The sequence below is a fragment of the Eurosta solidaginis genome, chromosome 3 (genome assembly GCF_040869045.1).
Source record: "Eurosta solidaginis isolate ZX-2024a chromosome 3, ASM4086904v1, whole genome shotgun sequence".
Classification (NCBI taxonomy): Eukaryota; Metazoa; Arthropoda; class Insecta; order Diptera; family Tephritidae; genus Eurosta; species Eurosta solidaginis.
In genome coordinates this window covers 153,974,861-153,994,394 of record NC_090321.1, presented here as the reverse complement: position 1 = coordinate 153,994,394, position 19,534 = coordinate 153,974,861, and the positions used below count along the sequence as shown (strand labels likewise).

Here is a 19,534-nt window from a genome sequence, read left to right as displayed (position 1 = left end):
CATAGACATATGCATGTATTGTACAAATGCATGTGGATTCTTGCAAATTTCCCAACAAGTAACTGCCGCCAGTCAGGCGGCTTCTATCGCTGCATCCGCGTATGTATGTACAATACATGTATATATAGATTCTTTGACGCACTTACTCGCATCTATTCTCTGTTAGCTCCTACATTTCGCTTGTCCATCCGGCTCTACGTGGACCAATGTATATTTTGGAACTTACGCTTTCTCACAATAAAGAATATATCGGCCAACGTTTATAGTTGGGAAAAAATGGTTATAAAAAACCCAAATCTTTATTTACTTTAATCACAACCTGTCACAATCAATTCTTTCTCTATTACTCAAAATCACAACTGAACTCTTTCACATTTAAAGTCAATCCGAATATGTCAATTTGTCATGCAATACTGCGCTTGCCAGACTAGTTTGATTAAGAAATATAATACATATAAGGTTGCCAGCCATCATGAACTCGTATCCCGATACGATACAATGGCCTTTATTAAAGTACTTCACAATAACACTTATACTTTGCAACTAGCTTGCTTAATAAACAAGCTGACTGATAGCTTAAATGAAACTCTACTATTTCCCGACAGATTACGTGCTTAATCAAAAACTGATTCTAGCGCCTATACCGCTGGTGCTTTTATACTCTGTGATTTCCTCGTGAAATCTTCTAGGCGCTTCCAGAATTTACTTAGTTACCGCCATATAATTAAAACTACAGATGCACGTATATAGCTTCTCATATGCGTGTATTTGTGAGCGAAACTTCAACAATTACAATTGCATACTTTTGGGAGCATTCTCTGCTGCGTGTACGTACATATGTGTAGACATAATGTTTTATTCGTTTATGTAGATACAAGTGACTGTCTGCTTTATTGTTGTTGTGACTTCATTTACTTAGTACCAGACTACGGATTTGAGTATCACTTAGTGTCACTCATATTCGTCACAATATCAATGGTTTAACAATAATAAGATCTGCATCAGCTTAATGCATCTAAAACACAGACGATTGCAATTTCTCATTATTCTTATATTTTGGATGACGTTTCTCCAATAATACTTAATGGGAATGTTGCGAAATTTGAGAAGACTGTTAGAGCGCTTGGATTCATATTATATCATGTAAATTCATCAAGTAAGTTATATTATATATAAAGACGTTTATGGAAAACGGCCAATTTTATTAATGAAGATACCAAACTTAAACTTTTTAAAATTCTATTACTGCCAATAATATCCTACCATGAGCTGACATATGGTTGCCTTGATAAAGGTTCCATGAGGAAGTATCAACTTATAATTAATAATTGCGCAATATATATTTATCTTAAAAGGAAATACGAACACATTTCCAGCTTCTCAGGAACGATTTTGGAATGTAGTTTATCATCTTCGTTCTTTGATCGCCGTCTACTATTTTTTATACATAAAATTATTTACTCGCGTTCCGCAGAATATCTGTTTTCGAAGCTTTCGTGTGCGCAGTCATTCGTACTTGCAACCTTATTATACCACACTTTAAGTACTCGGTGACATCCAGTATGTTTTTTAGAGCTGTGCAACTGTCGAATGCTTTGCCTAATAAAGTAAAGTTAGAGCCAAATCCTAAGCGCTTCAAGTTATGCCCTTACTACCGTTTACAACTCAACTCTGTTTCAGTAGAAATTTTGCAATTTCGTATTACACATGGCGGATGATACAAGGTGGCAGCATGGTGAAATACCTGCAAACATAAAAAAACATTCCATGTACTTTGTTTTTGTAAATTCGATGGACAAATGTTAAAATCGTACTGCGCCATAAGTTGATGTATCAAATCAAATAAAAAAGTTTATAATCAGCTGTCCCATGCTGCCACCTTGTATCGTCCCGCCATGGTATTACAGACTACAACTCAACCTGTCAAAAACAGTGTCGGTTGAAGTTGTCTAGTGTAACAACTTTTTGTGGAATTAGCTTTTACAACCTTGTGTTGGTGTAGTTGTCAAAGACATCAAAATCTGACAACTGATTACTAGCAGTTGTCTCATACAATTTTGCAGTTGTTTGGAAAAAAGGTAACGTTTTACAAGACGGTTCACCACCTAATTTTTAACAAAAATTTTCAAAGTTGGTATCAAAAGACACGTTTCGACCTCCGTTCTTAGAATCCGAAAGTAAAAATTAAAAATTTCATTTCTGTCATATCATTTCCGTCCAAATTTTCATGTGGTTGTTGTATTTCGCCAGATTTTTTGTACACATTAATGCAGAAAGGTGTTGGATCAACCAAGGATTATTTTTACAAATCGCGGCCGTAGGCAGCCAACACAAAAAGGTGTTCTGAGCAAAAAAAAACTATGGATCGGGCCTCATATTTCGGACCCTCTTGGGACCATTTTAGGGGTTTTTGTAAACATCTTTCGATATAAATAAAATGTTTAATTTCCGCTTTCGGATTCTTAAAACGGATGTCGAAACGTGTATTTTGATACCACCTTTGATACTTTTTGAAAAAAAAAAATAATAAAATTCATGTAAAACGTTGCCGGAAAAAAATTAAAAACATGGAAAGCGAGTATTTAAACCTTTTTTAAATTCATTTAAACAATCTTTTATAATCAGCAATTTTGTACACATTTATAGAAAAAACAAATTTTCAACCAAAGATTACATTGAACATCTTGTTGGCCTTCTGGAGCGACATTCCAAAATGGACGAGGCAAGGCGCAGTTCGGATGCAGCCAAAATAGGTGAAATTATGCGAACGTGAGTCGCATCGATACTATTCACTACTCCTGGGAATCCTGTTTTAGAGTAAAATGCGGTTTTTGTAGCGCTTTGCTCTGGAGTCATATGGGTTTTAATCCACTTCGAACAAATATGCTCCTCAATATCTAAAACCACTTTATTAACTGTAGATGTTGTCCAGTCCAACACTAAAATCCTTTCCACAGCATTTTTGATAGCTGTCGTCAGCAAGGAGTGTAGTTTTAAAATAGGGGTACAGCCGTCCCTCGAGAAATATTCTTCCTTACTTAACCGAAAATAGCTTACAAATCTGCAAAATAACTTCATTAGGTTAGGTTGAAGTGGCCGGTCCATGAAGACTCACATAGACGCAGTGTTACCCGAAGTTTGTTTTAACGACCAAACTGAAAAACCCTATAAAAACCAGGACCTATGTTATAAAATAACTCCGTCCTCTTGGCAAATACTAGAAGCTTCCTAGGACTTTAGCCACTTGCTTCTTCTAGATCTGACAGCTGTATCAATCCTATAATAGCTAGAATCTTAGCCTGGCGAGCGCTGGGCACGAGCACAGAACGTGCTCAATCGTTTCCTCCTCCAATCCGCACTTCCTACATCTGCTATCACTGACGAAGCCTAATTTAAAGGCATGTGACGCCAGAAGACAGTGTCCAGACAGAATACCCGTCATGAGTATACACTGTATACTATACAGTCTTCTCTTTTTAATGATAGAAGCCTAAGGTTGTAAGACCTGCACATAATCTTCAGACATTTTATAGCCCGCGCTTGAATCCACGCCTTTCCCGCTTGGTCAATCATGTGCACCTCTCGCCAACGCTTGATCTCGCCCAGTCTAATTGGGACGTCTAAAATACGACCAAAACCGTCGGGGGAGGCTTTAATAGACGCGTTTTGGCCACGGTTTCAATAACCCGAACAGGTTTTTGCCTTTTGATTATTGATACCAGGGCAAGTCGCGTCTTTTCATACCTTTTTCCACATTTTTGGAAATGTTTTGGCAGCCGATCACGGGTTTAAACTTTTTTTCGCGGAGAGCTGTTTAACGGGTAGAAAAATTTAGCACCCGTGTTTTTATTCTTAATGTTGGCAAAAGTACGCTTCTTCAGATACCCCATTCGAAGACTTATGTATAATTTTGTGTAGGCTCCATATAGGTGCACTACATTTTCATACTAAATTGGTTAAAAAAAAGTTACCATCATAGCAACCCATTTCTGATATTCCGCTCGTTTTTTTGTTTCCCTGCGTCGATGTCGATGACAGCAACCCCGGTAATTTTGACACTTCGTTCAGTGTCAAACTCATGTTCCACGCAGATTCCACGCTAGTTTGACACTTCGGTCAGTGTCGAACGGTAGTGTATTAGAAAGAGAAGGAAACAAACATATCCTACGTTGTGAAAACGCTCGTATAATGTCGACCATGGATGCTCTAAAATGCGAAAACTCTCAAATATCACTAAAGTGCAATTATTTATCAGCTGAAATCCGCTGTGTCCCAAATTTCATCAAAATCCGTGTAACCGTTCTGGCGTGATTCAGTCACAAAGACGACAAAATACAATAATTAATTTATAACTGTTCCAATAGGGCGGAGACCTCCCCTCTTTTCAAAAAAATATAGCTAGTAGATCCTTCTAGACTATTGTCTATATGTGTGTCAAATTTCATCCAAATCCGTCCAGCCGTTCTTGCGTGATTGAGTCACAAAGACAAACGTCTGGACATCCAAACATCTAAACATCCAAACTTTCGCATTTATAATATTGTGGCGAATTTTAGCATTATTAAGCTGTTTGTAAGTAAAGGCACAACAACAAAAACATTAAGCAAGCTGCTACTCTTGTGTACATGAATACATCAATTTAATCATCATCTACACACATACATGGAAGGCGACGAGAAGTACGTGCACACACATAACCAGCAGCTCGATATGAAGAGATATCTCACACACACACTCATGTAGTCATCGGCCGAAGTTCTTACTCACACATACACACGCATATAACTAAAATTATCAAGCAGAAGATACAACAATTCTATAAGATGAAACATCTAGACCTTTGGGTAAATATGCGGATAAGGCAATAGAGAGTACAAAAGCAGCGCAAGCTGTGGAAAGACTAATCAGTTTTATTTAAACACGCTGTTAGTTGCGAAATGCAGGAAGTATAATTGTACTACTCCCAAAGTAAACTAACAATGACCATTTTGCAACACAGAACATTGGAGTTATTTATTCGACAGTTCAGCGATTCTAGCGTTAGCAGAAGGGTTCAAGTAAGCGGAGTATTCCCTAAGTTCGTTCCAATATTATTAAGATTAAGATAAGATTGCGCGGCATTATAACAATATTAACCACACAAAGCAAACAACAACAGCGTTTCAAGTGTACAGCTGGGTATGTAATGTTCGGTTTCACCCGAACTTAGACTTTTTTACTTGTTAAACTTGGGATTGTCAAAGCTCTTCTTTGATTGGAGAACAGACCTCTCGTAATTGAATCATAGTTTGCAGTTTATTGTAACTCCACGTCCACATAACATTAGAACAAATATCATATACTATATTATTTCTAATTGCTGTTTTTATGTACGTGTCCCTTTTTCGCTCTTATTTTGAACTAAAATCCATAAATAAAGTTTTGGTTGTAAAAATGAAGATTCGGGCTATTAGCGAGCTTTGGACAATTTTGGTCGTAGTGCTTTTGTTCAGCTATATTTTATTAAAATAATTTGTTAAAAATAAACGATTGTGAGCACACAAAGAAATCTATTTGTACTATGGCAACTATTGTGAGTATTTGCACTGCATTACCGGCAGTTGCTACCATAAGCTAGATGGCAGCGCAAGCTGTATGTTTTAATCGATTGATAGAACAGCTGATTTCTGTTGATATTTGATAAGAGACTTTTTATATTGGTTGCCAAAGATGCGCACGGGTCCGGCTCGTTTTAAAAAATTACTCTCATTTTTCTACCCAGAGATAGAAAGAGATCCGATTAGTGAGACCAGGTTGAAAACCAAGCAAGTCGAGTTTATTTACAAGCAATGAGTGGCATACTTTGTCAAATGGTTTACTAAAATCAATATATACAACATCGGCGTGAAGACCGTCTCTAAACCCATGATGAGAGCTGTGAGATGATAAGTAACGATTGCTTCGAAAAACTTATTTTAACCTATTTTCATAAAATACTCCCTGCAGACTTTGTTGTTGTTGTGTTTACAGTACTTCGCCCCATTCAATGGGTGCGAACACTCACAAATTGTTAGCAAAGTCCTCTAACGGGAGTCCAAGGAAACTAGCGGTTGCAACAAGGGTGGACCATAGGGATGTTGATTCCCCCAGGGGGTTAGGGGGTCAGAATATACCCGCGGTAGGTATGCCTGTCGTAAGAGTCGACTAAAATACCAGATTCAAGGGGCTGTGTAGCGCAACCCTTCAGGTTGCCAGCGCAATATATAGCTTCTCCAAACCCAATTGTCAACCTCACCTATCCGCGGCGAATCCTGTTTCACTAACAGACGAGTCTCTGGCGACCCCAAGCTCCTCGTGGAACTTGGGGGTGGGGAGAGATGGCCTGAAGGTTTAATTTGGCCATATAAATCGGTCCCGAGATGGTCGAGCTAGCACCTTAAGAATGCTGTGTTACCGGAGCGTACCGGATCTGTATCCGGCAAAGGACCATCACATCGATAACACTCCCCAAAGGCTTCGGGGAGAAACCTTATCGCTACAACAACAACAACATAGCGATGTTGATGATAGAGGCGCAGGTTCCACATTACAATTGAAAGGATGGTTGGTGTCAAGTGGGAACACATCCTGTTACAGTATCCAGAACGAAGTTGGTCTAGGGTGCCTCGTGTTGTTGTTGTTGTTGTTGTAGCGATTAGGTTACTCCCCGAAGGCTTTGGGGAGTGTTATCGAGGTGATGGTCCTTTGTCGGATACAGATCCGATACGCTCCGGTAATACAGCACCATTAAGGTGCTGGCACGACCATCTCGGGAACGATTTATATGGCCAAATTAAACCTTCAGGCCATCCCTCCCTCCCCACCCCCAAGTTCCATGAGGAGCTTGGGGTCGCCAGAGCCTCGTCTGTTAGTGAAACGGGATTCGCCGCTCGAAGGTGAGGTTGACAATTGGGTTGGAGAAGCTATATATTGCGCTACACAACCCCTTGAATCCCGGTGCCTCGTGTCTCCCTTGGTAGTCTAATTTCTCCTCCTGCAAGGGTAGGATAGTGTATATTGATAATGGGGTCCACCGGGCGTGACGTACCAAAGGTGTTTACCGATTCTGTGTGGATCTTTGACATAGTTTCAAAAAAAGCTGCATTTAAATTTAGAACCTATTTTACTTCATCTGCGACTATGCGCCTATGAGTTTAACACCTCATGATAGTCTAACTCAGGGTTAAAAAGATAACTTACTTTGCAGAACGACGTTCAGGTGCCATGTAAAATAAACGCCAGGTTTTTAATATCACATGCGAGCTCAAGCAAGAAACGGGGTATCCAGTTTACAAGATTATTTCCCAGTGTAAGGCAAGCTGAAAGTATTTTCTATTTGAAAATGTGTATTTTCTTTTCTTTAATATTAATCTTTTTTACAAAATTTCTGTCGAAATTTTAAAAAGAAAACTCAAAGTGGGAACACACATATTGTCAATGAAAAAGTGTTATATTTTCTTTACAAGAAGAAAATAAAAAATAGTTTTTGAGCGTTTTTCTGTGATCCCAATAAAGCGTGGAATATATGTAGAGAGCTAATTGAAGAGTGATCATTTGGATTATAAGGCACCGCTCATTATTATAAGATGATCACAGTTTGTTGTAGACACTGTCTAATCAGTTTTAATTTACTTTACCTTTGAACAGTGTTGCCGTTGTTGGTAACGTCGATGCGGGAAAGTCTACATTACTTGGCGTACTTACACATGGTGAGTTGGATAATGGGCGTGGCCATGTGCGGCAAAGATTATTTAGACACAAACATGAAATGGAAACCGGACGCACCAGCTCCGTTGGAAATGATATATTAGGTATGAAACTTTATTAAATCCCTATTTATAATACTTCACAATTCAATACGCAATACGTATAGGTTTCGATAGCATTGGAAATGTCGTTAATAAGCCTGACCATGAAACTCTCGATTGGGTGAAGATATGTGAAAAATCTGCAAAGGTTATTACATTCATTGATTTGGCTGGGCATGAACGTTATTTGAAAACAACTGTATTTGGCATGACAGGTCATGCTCCAGATTTTGGAATGTTAATGGTAAAAAGTAATATAAATTTCGATTGGAAATGATTTTATATGACGTATAATTTATATTGGTGCAAATGCTGGTATCGTTGGTATGACCAAAGAGCATTTGGGATTGGCTTTAGCATTATCCGTACCAGTATTTGTGGTAGTGACCAAAATTGATATGTGTCCACCGAATGTTTTACAAGATAATTTAAAACTTCTTTTCAAAATATTAAAGTCACAAGGATGTCGTAAAGTACCTGTAATGGTTAAAAGCGCCGATGATGTTGTATTAAGTGCAACTAATTTCGTTTCTCAGCGCTTATGTCCAATTTTTCAAGTTTCAAATGTAACGGGTGAAAATTTGGAGTTATTAAAAATGTTTTTGAATTTGTTAACAACACGAATGACTGGACAGGACAATCTTCCGGCCGAATTTCAAATTGATGATACCTACTCAGTACCTGGTGTGGGCACAGTTGTTTCTGGAACGTGTCTTGAAGGTCTTATTAAGTTAAATGACACACTTATGCTGGGCCCAGACGCATTGGGAAATTTTATTCCAATTGCTGTAAAGAGCATTCATCGAAAACGGATGAATGTTAAAGAAGTTCGTGGTGGTCAAACTGCTAGTTTTGCACTGAAAAAGATTAAAATATCTCAAATACGTAAAGGAATGGTACTGAAGGAATGATCTTGAAAATTTAACATTAAAACTAATTAAAAGTATATATCCTTGTTTTAGGTTATGGTTAGTTCTGAGTTGAAGCCGCAAGCTTGTTGGGAGTTCGAAGGTGAAATTCTTGTCCTCCATCACCCAACTACTATATCCTCGCGTTACCAAGCCATGGTACATTGTGGAAGTATTCGACAAACAGCATCTATTATAAATATGTCTAAAGATTGTCTACGTACTGGTGATAAAGCGCACGTTAAATTTCGTTTTATTAAACACCCTGAGTATATACGAGTGGGACAGAGAATGGTGTTTCGAGAAGGGCGTACGAAAGCAGTGGGAAATGTTCTTAAACCTATAACGAACTCAGTTGCAGTGCAACATCGAATGAAACCAAACAAAATGCAGGCACGCGGTCAAAGTCAGGGTCAAGGCAGTTCACAAGCTGAACAACAAAAGCAAAAAAACCGAATATATACAAATGGAAAGCAATTGTCGACGGCGGACAATGATGATATGAAAGCGAGTTTGCATGGAGTGCTTGAAGGAAGCATTGACAAACGCGATACGCGGGGCGCTAAGCACCAAAAGCGTAATTCTTCACACACTGCGAGCACAGTCCCAATAGGTGGAGTAGGCGCGGGCTCTTTAAATGATTCGCAGGCTCAAACAAACAGTTCACATATTACTGCAAAGAAGTAATCATTGACATTGGCTTAGATTTTTGGCCAATATTTTTTTCTTAATTTTATTACAATAAAGTGGATTGTTATTTTTTTCTTTACCTTGAAATAAATAATGGAAATTTAATTTCATAAAAATCTTTCAAACACAATAGTTATATGTGTAACTCAAATATTCTGTATTGCAAAACGTTTTTTTTTCAATTAAATTAAATTTATTTAATACTATGTACAAACACACGCCAAATTGCCAATTTATACCATTTTGGGAATTTATTACGCGATTTATCATATAATAAATTGCCAATTTAAAAAAATTGCGTAATAAATTGTTTCAAAATGCAAATGCAACCTTGTAAAGTGTGCTTATTGAGTATATTTAAACGTCGGTTACGCATGGCTCAACTATATGGTTGGCTTATCTCATCAGCTGATTTTATTTTTTTCATTTCACTGCAGCAAGAAGATGGCAAACTCAAAATGAAACCAAAACATTGAACAGATTTTCTTACAACACACAAGAATTTCAAAGTTTTATGTTTTCATTCCATTCCGTTCGCCTAATACCAACACGCACATTTTGACAGTCTGAATAAAGGTGTGTTGTTGTTGTAGAGATGAGCCAGCTAGCTATCAAATTACTATTGTGGAAGCTAAATTGAGTTGTATGAACACCACTCAATTTTAATCGAAATTACCTCAATTTATTTTTCTGTTTGAACATAGTATAATGCACATATAAGACATAATCTTATACAGCGTCATATTTTATATGTTTACTTAATACTAGTACAAATTAATTACTTATTTATATATTTAATATCAGTTACTAACACAGCGTAAAGTCAAAAAGTGAGATGAAAAAATAAGTAAGAAAAGCATAGATATTTTTCATAAGATCATTAACCCAGATAACCCTAATGTACTATATATAGGACACCAATTTCATGTCGACTCACGCACGCGCCCGATGGCCAGGAAATAACGAGAATGTATTTTTGCATGCAGTAGAAATTGCGCAACAGCGTTAGTAAGTGTACAGTCCCTCAGTGAGAGAAGTGCTCATTGTCTTATTCAGAAAATTACTAATTTTGAAAAATGCAAAATTATAACATACGACTTCAAAAGTAAATTAAAATTTATATTATAAAATTTAACAAATATATTTTTTTTATTAAAAAATTATTGAGAATTAAATGAGTTTTCAAATGTGTAAAATTATAGTTAAATACATTGAAAATTAGTTAGTATTAAAAATGAACAAATGCTAGTGTACTACATATAGGACATTAGGAAGATAGGTGTCTACAAGAACTATTTTTTTTGCAGGGGTCTCTCGCTTCATGAGGTTCTTGTTTTGTTGGAAGATGGTGAAGAAAACACTGGCGACATCGACGAAGTGGTTTTGTTTCGTCCAGTTAATGCAAACGACGAAGATTCTGGTCCTGAGGAAGCTTTTGGCGTAAATAATTTTCCATCTGCCCAACTGCAAGCGCCAGCAGAAATAAAATTTAGTGCAGCTGGGCCTGAAAGCTCATCCGATGAGTCGGACGATAATATACCGTTATATATGTATAACAACCGCATTTGATTTACATGTATATCTCTAACATGGGAGGAGTGGACCGTTCTGACCAAAATATAAGCTTGTATAGGAATTCAATTTGGGCAAAAAATGGTGCCTGCCTTTGCTAGCCCACTGCATTGATATGGCGCTCCAAAACGCTTGGATCATACATCGCGAACGGGGCTTTTAGTTTTGACCAACTGAGCTTTAGGCGTGCCGTGGCTAGCATGCTGCTGACTACCCGTCGAAAGCAATCGACCTACCAAAAAGGCCATGTAAGTTGCTCCAAAGAAGCCGAGATTCGCTATGACCGTATGGATCATCTTGTAGAGCCTAGAGCCACAGGAAAAACAAACCCGATATGGTTAGGGGGGGGGGGGTAGTAATGTCCCCTATTTCTAAAACCCAAATGACTCCCGAGCAAAGCGATACAAAAACCGCACTTTACTCTAAAACAGGATTCCCAGGAGTAGTGGGTAGTATCGATGAGACTCACGTTCGCATAATTTCACCTATTTTGGCTGCATCCGAACTGCGCCTTGCCTCGTCCAACTTCCGGATGTCGCTCCAGAAGGTCAAAAAGTTGTTCCCTTTAATCATTGGTTGAAAACTTGTTTTTTCTATAAACCGATTTGTAGAAATAACATTAGTGTGTACAAAAAATCTGGCAAAATACAAAAACACGTGAAACTTTGGACCGAAATGATATGACAGAAATGAAATTTTTTATTTTTACTATTGGATTCTAAAAACGGAGGTCGAAACGTGTCTTTTGATACCAACTTTGAAAATTTTTGTTAAAAATTAGGTGGTGAATCGTTTTGTAAAACATTACCTTTTTTCCAAACAACTGCAAAATGGTATGAGACAACTGCTAGTAATCAGTTGTCAGATTTTGATGTCTTTGACAACTACACCAACACAATGTTTTAAACGGTAATGCCACAAAAAGTTGTAAGACAACTTCAACCGACATTTTTTTTTGACTGAAACAGAGTTGAGTTGTAAACGGTAATAGGGGCAGCTATTTTATAGTTTCACAAATAAACATCAGATGTTTGAATATAAGGCCAAGTGATTTTTCTTATACGTACATATATCTTCAACTTAAGTATGAGCTGAGAATCATTTTAAAGGGTTTTGCATCACTGATTTCGCTTATTCTTTCAGCCAATCGGGATATAGAATTTCTGAAAAAATCGGCACCTTTTTCGGGTAACTTGTTTTTTTTTTTAACTTAAGGACAATTTGAAAACATGTTCGACTTGGTCATTTTATTTAAATTCATTGTTCTTTATTGTTTGAAAAAAATTATGCGAAGTGAGCATTTAAATTTATTATATAACTTTTCTTTTAGTGTTTTGTTTTAATAGCTTGGTGAATTCGGTGATGCAAAACCCGTGTTAAACTGGCATTGAATGCGACTGTTTTTTTTTTACTAACTTTTGAATGGGTGGAAGGAGTTAAATTTCGCAATTGGTTTCTTATAACTGGCAGTGATGCGCATCCGTTGATACCCCTTTCGACCATATCGGACCAATTTTCGAAATGAACAATAAATGGCCTAGACATTCTTATAAGAGTAGAAAATATAGTAACGCATCGAACGCCGCCGCTGCGTCGATATTTTTGACATTCGGCAGCGGCGTGCGAAAAACGACGAAAATCGGCGGCGGCGGCAGCGTTTATCGGCGGAGTATATCTCTAATGCGAATGTTTTCCGTATTCGCGACATGTCAATGTCGCCGTTATAAAATGGATCTAAGCTTATATCCGTTTTGCTTTTTATAACAAAATCATTTTTGCAAATGCTTAAATTTCCGCCACAAATTGGTCAGCTGTTCATTTATCTGTCAAATCATCCTTTCTTAAGTTGGCAACATCCAATTCAACTTCAACTGAAATAAGTGGTAATTTGTAATACCAAACAGGGGTTGAGTCTTAAAGTTTAGTTGTTTTAATTACAATCCAACTAAGTTGAGTTGTAAACCGTAATAGGGGCATTGGTGTTGATGCTGATGTTATGAATGAGTTTTTTGCTGTGAAATTACCAAAAGGGGATAATTCATATATATATTCGAGTGTAGACTCTTCTAATGATTCTGGTCGAATATTTAATTTTTCAAGTATAACTGAGGCTGAAACAATACAAGCCATTCTTTCAATAATATCGAACGATGCGGAAAAGGATAAGATCAGTTTAAAATGCATTAAACTAATTTTACCTTATATTGTTTCGCCTTTGACGCATATGTTAAACTTTTCACTAACTTTTTTAAATTGTCCCGATGTTTGGAAAGTAGCTAATATTGTACCTGTTCCGAAAAAAGTTAATGCTTCCCAGCCATGTGATTTTCGGCCTATCAGTATTCTTCCGTGTCTATCAAAGATTTTAGAAACACTTTTATTGAACCAAATTATGAAAAATCTGACAAAAGAAAATCTGCTTTCACAAAACCAATCAGGTTATCGTAGGGGTCATAGCTGTTCAACCACTATGCTTAAGGTAATGGAAGATATACGACCTTCCTTTTATAACGGCGACCTGACAATTCTTGCATTGTTAGATTTCTCCAAGGCTTTTGACACTGTTTGCCACAAAATTCTTATTCATAAGCTTAAAGCATACTTTGGTTTCAGTAGGGATGCTGTAAGGCTTATAAATAGGTACTTGACAAACAGGTATCAGAGTAGTGTGTAGAGATAGTAAATCATCTAATTGCCGGTGAAATCTGGTGTACCCCAGGGCTGTATTCTTGGTCCAATTTTGTTTAATTGTATAAAATGACATAGAGAAATGTTGTCAAAATGTATCTATTCATCTTTATGCGGATGATGCGCAGGTATGCCTCTCGGCACATCTTGGGTTCGTGGAGGATCTTGTTTGTCGAATAAATGAAGACCTAAAAGCTATATATTGTAACGAATTTACTTGCAAATCCTCTTATTTGCAATCTTCTGCTAACGTTCGTATCGCTAAACTGTTGAATAAATAACTCCAATATTGAATAATGGAAAAATGGCCTTTATTAAAGTACTTCACAATAACACTTATACTTTGCAACTAGCTTGCTTAATAACCAAACTGACTGATAGCTTAAATGAAACTCTACTATTGCCCGACACATTGCGTGCTTAATCAAAAACTTATTCTAGCGCCCCTACCGCTGGTGCTTTTATACTCTGTGATTTCCTCGTGACATCTTCTAGGCGCTTCCAGAATTTACTTAGTTACCGCCATATAATTATAACTACAGATGCACGTATATAGCTTCTCATATGCGTGTATTTGTGAGCGACACTTCAACAATTAAAATTGCATACTTTTGGGAGCATTCTCTGCTGGGTGTACGCACATATGTGTAGACATAATGTTTTATTCGTTTATGTAGATACAAGTGACTGTCTGCTTTATTGTTGTTGTGACTTCATTTACTTAGCATCAGACTAGGGATGTGAGTATCACTTAGTGTCACTCATATTCGTCACACTGCCCTCCACCTAAGTCTGATCGTCCCGATCAGACAAATCTCCCGATATAAACGCTGCTAGTATCTCCAAATGTACCACTCTTCTATTTCGTGGTTTCCCAATTGCTTGTATGCAGTAGATGACATTACTGTTCGTCTTCACAACTCTATACGGGCCTTACCAACTGCACCGATATTTGGATGGAACACCTTTCCGCCGGTGAGGGTTGTATAGCAGTACCAAATCTCCCACCTTCCGAATTATTTTCCTTGTCGTACCTGTGTTTCATCTTACTACTCATTATCCTGGATCGTTCCCTCGCACCCTGTTGTTTGGCCAATGAACTACTTCGTAGAGCTTGCGCTTGACGGTTTGGCTTCGCATAATCAGCATCGTTTCCACGTTTCACAACAGTAGTGCGCCCCGGCTTAAAACTACCCTCGCATACTTTCTGGGAAATTCGTTCCTTCGTTTTTGTGCGTCCTTTAGGGTTTGTCAATGCCAGTGTTTCTCTCGCAGGTACTTTTGATTTCGGTTTATTTGGCCCATTCGATCCATCAACCTTTACCTTTGACTTTCGTGGTCTTTGTCGAGTTTTCTCCACCAGTACCCGATTACTGCTGAACCCTTTCTCCAAACTAATGTTAAGTGGTATATCCTGGTTCTTATAGCGCATAATCTTTCTCCGCATATCGATCCCGATGTCATGGTCAACTAAGAAGTCCACTCCCAATATGATTTCATCAACAATCTCCGCCACAATTAATCTGTGTAGAACCATGACCTTTCCAATTAATACCTCACATACCACTTCTCCTTGGACTTGGTTATACTCGCCAGTGACCGTACGCAACCTTGCTCCAGGTAACGTTTTTACTCTCCTGTTGACCAAGTAAGATCGGATTAAGGAATGAGAAGCGCCCGTATCTACAGTCAGTACATGCTCCTTGCCATCCACATTCCCTCTGACGGCAAGACTGCTTGATTTCCTTCCAATTTGCGATAGAGATATCACAGGACATTCAATAGCTGGAGCTAGCTCTCGATTTTCACATCCGGCACGCTCTTGCTCATCTCCTCCAGCTTTGCGTTTACGGCCACCCAAGTTGGAACTACCAGGACCAAGATCGCAATGACGTGCAATGTGACCGGGCTTCCCGCATTTGAAGCATTTGATAACTCTTTCACTCCGCTTTTGCGATCCTTTCAGCGCCTCCAATATTGTGTCTACCCAATCTGGCCTTTCTACTTCCACACGGCGTGCTTTGAAAACTGGCTTACACAGAAGCGACGCTGTTTCCTGAATCAGAGCATGTGATATCGTTTCTGCGAATGTTGGCTTTGGGTTTGCGTATGTAGCTCGCTTTGTTTCGCCGTCCCGTATGCCATTTATGAAACTCTGGATTTTTACCATTTCAGTGTATTCCACGGGTGCATCCGAATTTGCGAGATGAGCCAATCTTTCAACATCCGAGGCAAACTCCTGCAAAGTCTCATTCGCTCTTTGGTGACGGTTTTGCAACTCAATTTGGAATATCTGTTTCCTATGCTCGCTGGCCATCAATGCTTCATAGTTGTTCCGCTCTTTTTCGGGAATCGTCTGTAGGATTTCGGCTGCTGCCCCTTTCAATGCCACGAACAGAGCTGCAACTTTATCTTCAGCATTCCAGTTGTTCGCTGCCGACGTCTTCTCAAACTGGAGCTTAAATACCTGGAAAGGAACAGAACCATCAAACGTTGGGGATTTTACCTTCAGAGTAGACGTTGACGTTATTGGACGGTTCAATTGTAGCTCCTGTATACGATCTTTTAAGCCAATCTAATGACGTAGCTGAGAATATTTATTACTTTCTTTAATTTACTGACAAGTAAGTAATGGAATCTCCCTTCCAGACTTACCATCAACTATTGAAAGGCCTGGCTTGAAAGCCATTACCACGTGCACTTTCTTTTCTATCTCATTTTCTTTTGGCACATCTTTCCATATCTCTGCCATCGGCCATTGCTCCATCGGCATACACAACCACTTGGGGCCATGCATCCACAAACTGTTCTCCACCAGGTCTCCCGGTTTTAACCCTCGACTCAACAAGTCGGCTGGATTTTCTTTTGTGTTCACATACTTCCAACAATTGATGTTAGTGTTTGTTTGCACAGACGCAACCCGATTACCCACAAATGGCTTTAGATTGCATGGGAGCTTACGTATCCAGTGCAATGTGACCAATGAATCCGTCCATAAAGTATACTTTACTGACTGCCATTCCATTGAACCTTTCACTTCTGTTAAGAGTCTACCTAGCAGCTCTGCCGCTGCTAGTTCTAATCTCGGAATAGTAACTGTTCCTAATGGAGCAGCCCCCGTTCTAGAAACCACGAGCTTGCTCGTTACCTTCCCCTCTGGGTTTTCTGATCGTACATAAATGACAGCGCCATATGCTGTCGAGGACGCATCAGAAAAATTATGAATCTCTATCTTACTGTCCCTGGCTGTGCCCAGTCACCTATCTATCTGGAAGTGCTCCAGCAAAACTATCTCTTGCCAATATTCTCAAAATTTCTCTTCTAAATGGTCAGTGACCTTCTCATCCCAACCAAGGCTTAATCTCCATAGGTCTTGTATGATTATCTTCCCCACAATGGTAACTGGGGAGATGTATCCATTCGGATCATATAACTGAGCTACACAACTCAATATTGATCTCTTCGTAACTTTCCCTTCTATTTCAGGTGTCTTAACAACAAATGTGAATGTATCTCTCTCTATTAACCATCTACGTCCAAGAACTGGCGCTTTTTCGCTTTCCATAAGCATCATTGATTCATTCGCGTCAGAACTCATTGCTTCTCTTAACTCTCTGTGATTGGACTTCCACTTTCGCAATTCGAAGACTCCGCTCTCGATTTCTTTCGCTAATTTGACAGCCTCTTCCCCCTCATCTTCCCCTGTCACAAGATCTTCCATATAAAAATCATTTTCTATCACTGTCGCTGCCTTTGGAAGAGAATCCCTGGCATCTCTAGCACACTGAATAACTGCCCTTACCGCGTGATGAGCCGACGATGCCATGCCATATGTAACAACGGTTAGCCAATATTCCTGCAACCTATATCTTGGGCTTTCACGCCAAAATATCCTTTGAAGATTCCACTGCTCTCTTGCTACCTTCACCTGCCGAAACATCATTTTGATGTCAGCTCTAATTGCTACTCCGTGTCTTCTAAATCTCATTACAATATCCGATAAATCTCTCTGTAGCTTTTCACCAAGCATCTGGATATCATTAAGCGATATTCCTCTCTCTGTTTTATAGCTTGCGTCGAATACAACGCGAAATTTCTTGGTCACGCAATGGTGTGGTATGTGGAGGCTTAGCTGCCTCCGTAACCTTTAGCATGTGTCCGAGACTTTCATACTCTCTCATAAATTCAATATACCTCTCTCTTAATTCACTTTCTTTCTTTAACTTTCTCTCCAGGTACATAAATCGCCGCAATGCTATGTTCCCGGAACTACCCAGCTCTGTTTCTCTAATTGGAATTGTGACCACAAGCCGGCCCTCCAAATCTCTCTTATATGTATTCAGAAAATTTTGCTCAACTTTCCCTTCTTCCGCTGTACGTCTGTGACAGCCTCCTATCACATCTATCTCCCAGAATCTCATGACTAGCTGACTCAATTCCTCACAGCCTTGACACTCTATCATTCCAATCACAGCGCCTGTCTCTTCGTTGTATTGTTGTGAGTGTGGGCCAAACTCTATAATTCCCAGGAGTGTTTCCATAAGGATGGTTGAATCTACTTCTCTAGTCACAACTTTTACTATCACTTTAGCAAGAAACTTGACACCCAACAAAATACTTACTGAGCCATTCACCCAATATTCAGGGTCAGCAAATGGCATTTTTGTTGGATTCTCTTTCGGTGAAAGATCTATCCCTACACCTGGCAATTCCATTTGCCAGTTACTTTCTCTTGGTGTAACACAGAACTCATCTTCTATACATGCATCCGAGTCGAACCATGGTACGACTTTTATGAATGTTTTTCTTCTCACATCAACTTCATTCCCATTGATACCAATAATTTTGCTCGATGCTGAAAGCACCATCAGCTGACATGATCGAACTATGTTATGCTGAACAAGATTGGGTTGTGCACCTGTATCTAACAAGGCACGAAATGGCCCATACCTAATACCTTTCACTTCCATTCTCACCTTTGTTGTTGGCAGAAGAGCAATGCTGGAATCCTCCCTCGAGTTAAAACAAGTCGAATATGATAAAGACTGGTTTTCATCTTTATTTGCAATAAGGTTATTTTCTTTTTCAATAGATAATGCCTTAAGCCTATTCTCTAATGCTTCATTTCTTTGCTCTAATGAAGGTTTTCTATCGCCAACGTTGTTCTCTATCACCTTCTTTCTCTTCGGTGCTGGTCAGGCTGGTGCTGAAACGTCATCTCTCTTATATTTGAGAGTTCGGCCTCCTTGAGTTGTGGTCTTCTTACTTTCTCCCTTTCTCCCATCCCGCTCCTGTAGCGATAGGACAGGCTTCGCCATCTCTCCCGAGCAGGGATGCACCTTAACGTTAAGCTAATCGTTTATCAAAAAATTTCCACCGTTTCCGTTGAAACACTTCGAAATATTATCGATAAAGAAATTATCAAGATAAATTGTATCTCGTTTTTAACCGAAACGAAAAGCTTTCGTTAACGTTCAAAACGTTAACAAAAACGTGATACTTTATGTTTGAATTGTGCTGGCAATGCTATAGCCATGGTGAAGCCGTAAGGTGTCAACAACGAGCGCACATACACACACAAACTCTATGTAATTTGTTTGTGTAATTCGTTGGTGGTAATGTCAAAAATACTCTGAGAAATGTTTGTACTGTCAAAATTCATGAGAAAAGTTGCAATCAGCTTGGCTAATGCTTTCACCTTTAATGACTCCGCCATCAATCAGCTTTGCCAGCATAGTTTGAAATTAATAATTAACATAAACGAATTGAGTTCGTTTTGATATGGCAGAAAACGAAACGAAATCATTTCGTTAATTTGACGATCTTAACGTTAATAAACGAAACGAAATG

General features: G+C 38.7%; 2 protein-coding genes across 2 annotated transcripts in view; both read left to right on the top strand.

The window, feature by feature from the left end:
• Window positions 1–19,534, top strand: part of LOC137244385 (pharyngeal muscle protein 2-like) — a 46,234-nt gene that overhangs the window by 10,593 nt on the left and 16,107 nt on the right. The window lies entirely within an intron of this gene.
• LOC137246690 (GTP-binding protein 1-like) lies at window positions 7,258–10,469 on the top strand. Its single transcript, XM_067777706.1, has 5 exons — window positions 7,258–7,327; window positions 7,666–7,829; window positions 7,892–8,070; window positions 8,126–8,722; window positions 8,789–10,469. Exons 1-5 carry the CDS (start codon window positions 7,275–7,277, stop codon window positions 9,419–9,421), a joined length of 1,626 nt encoding a protein of 541 aa, XP_067633807.1. The 5' UTR covers window positions 7,258–7,274; the 3' UTR covers window positions 9,422–10,469.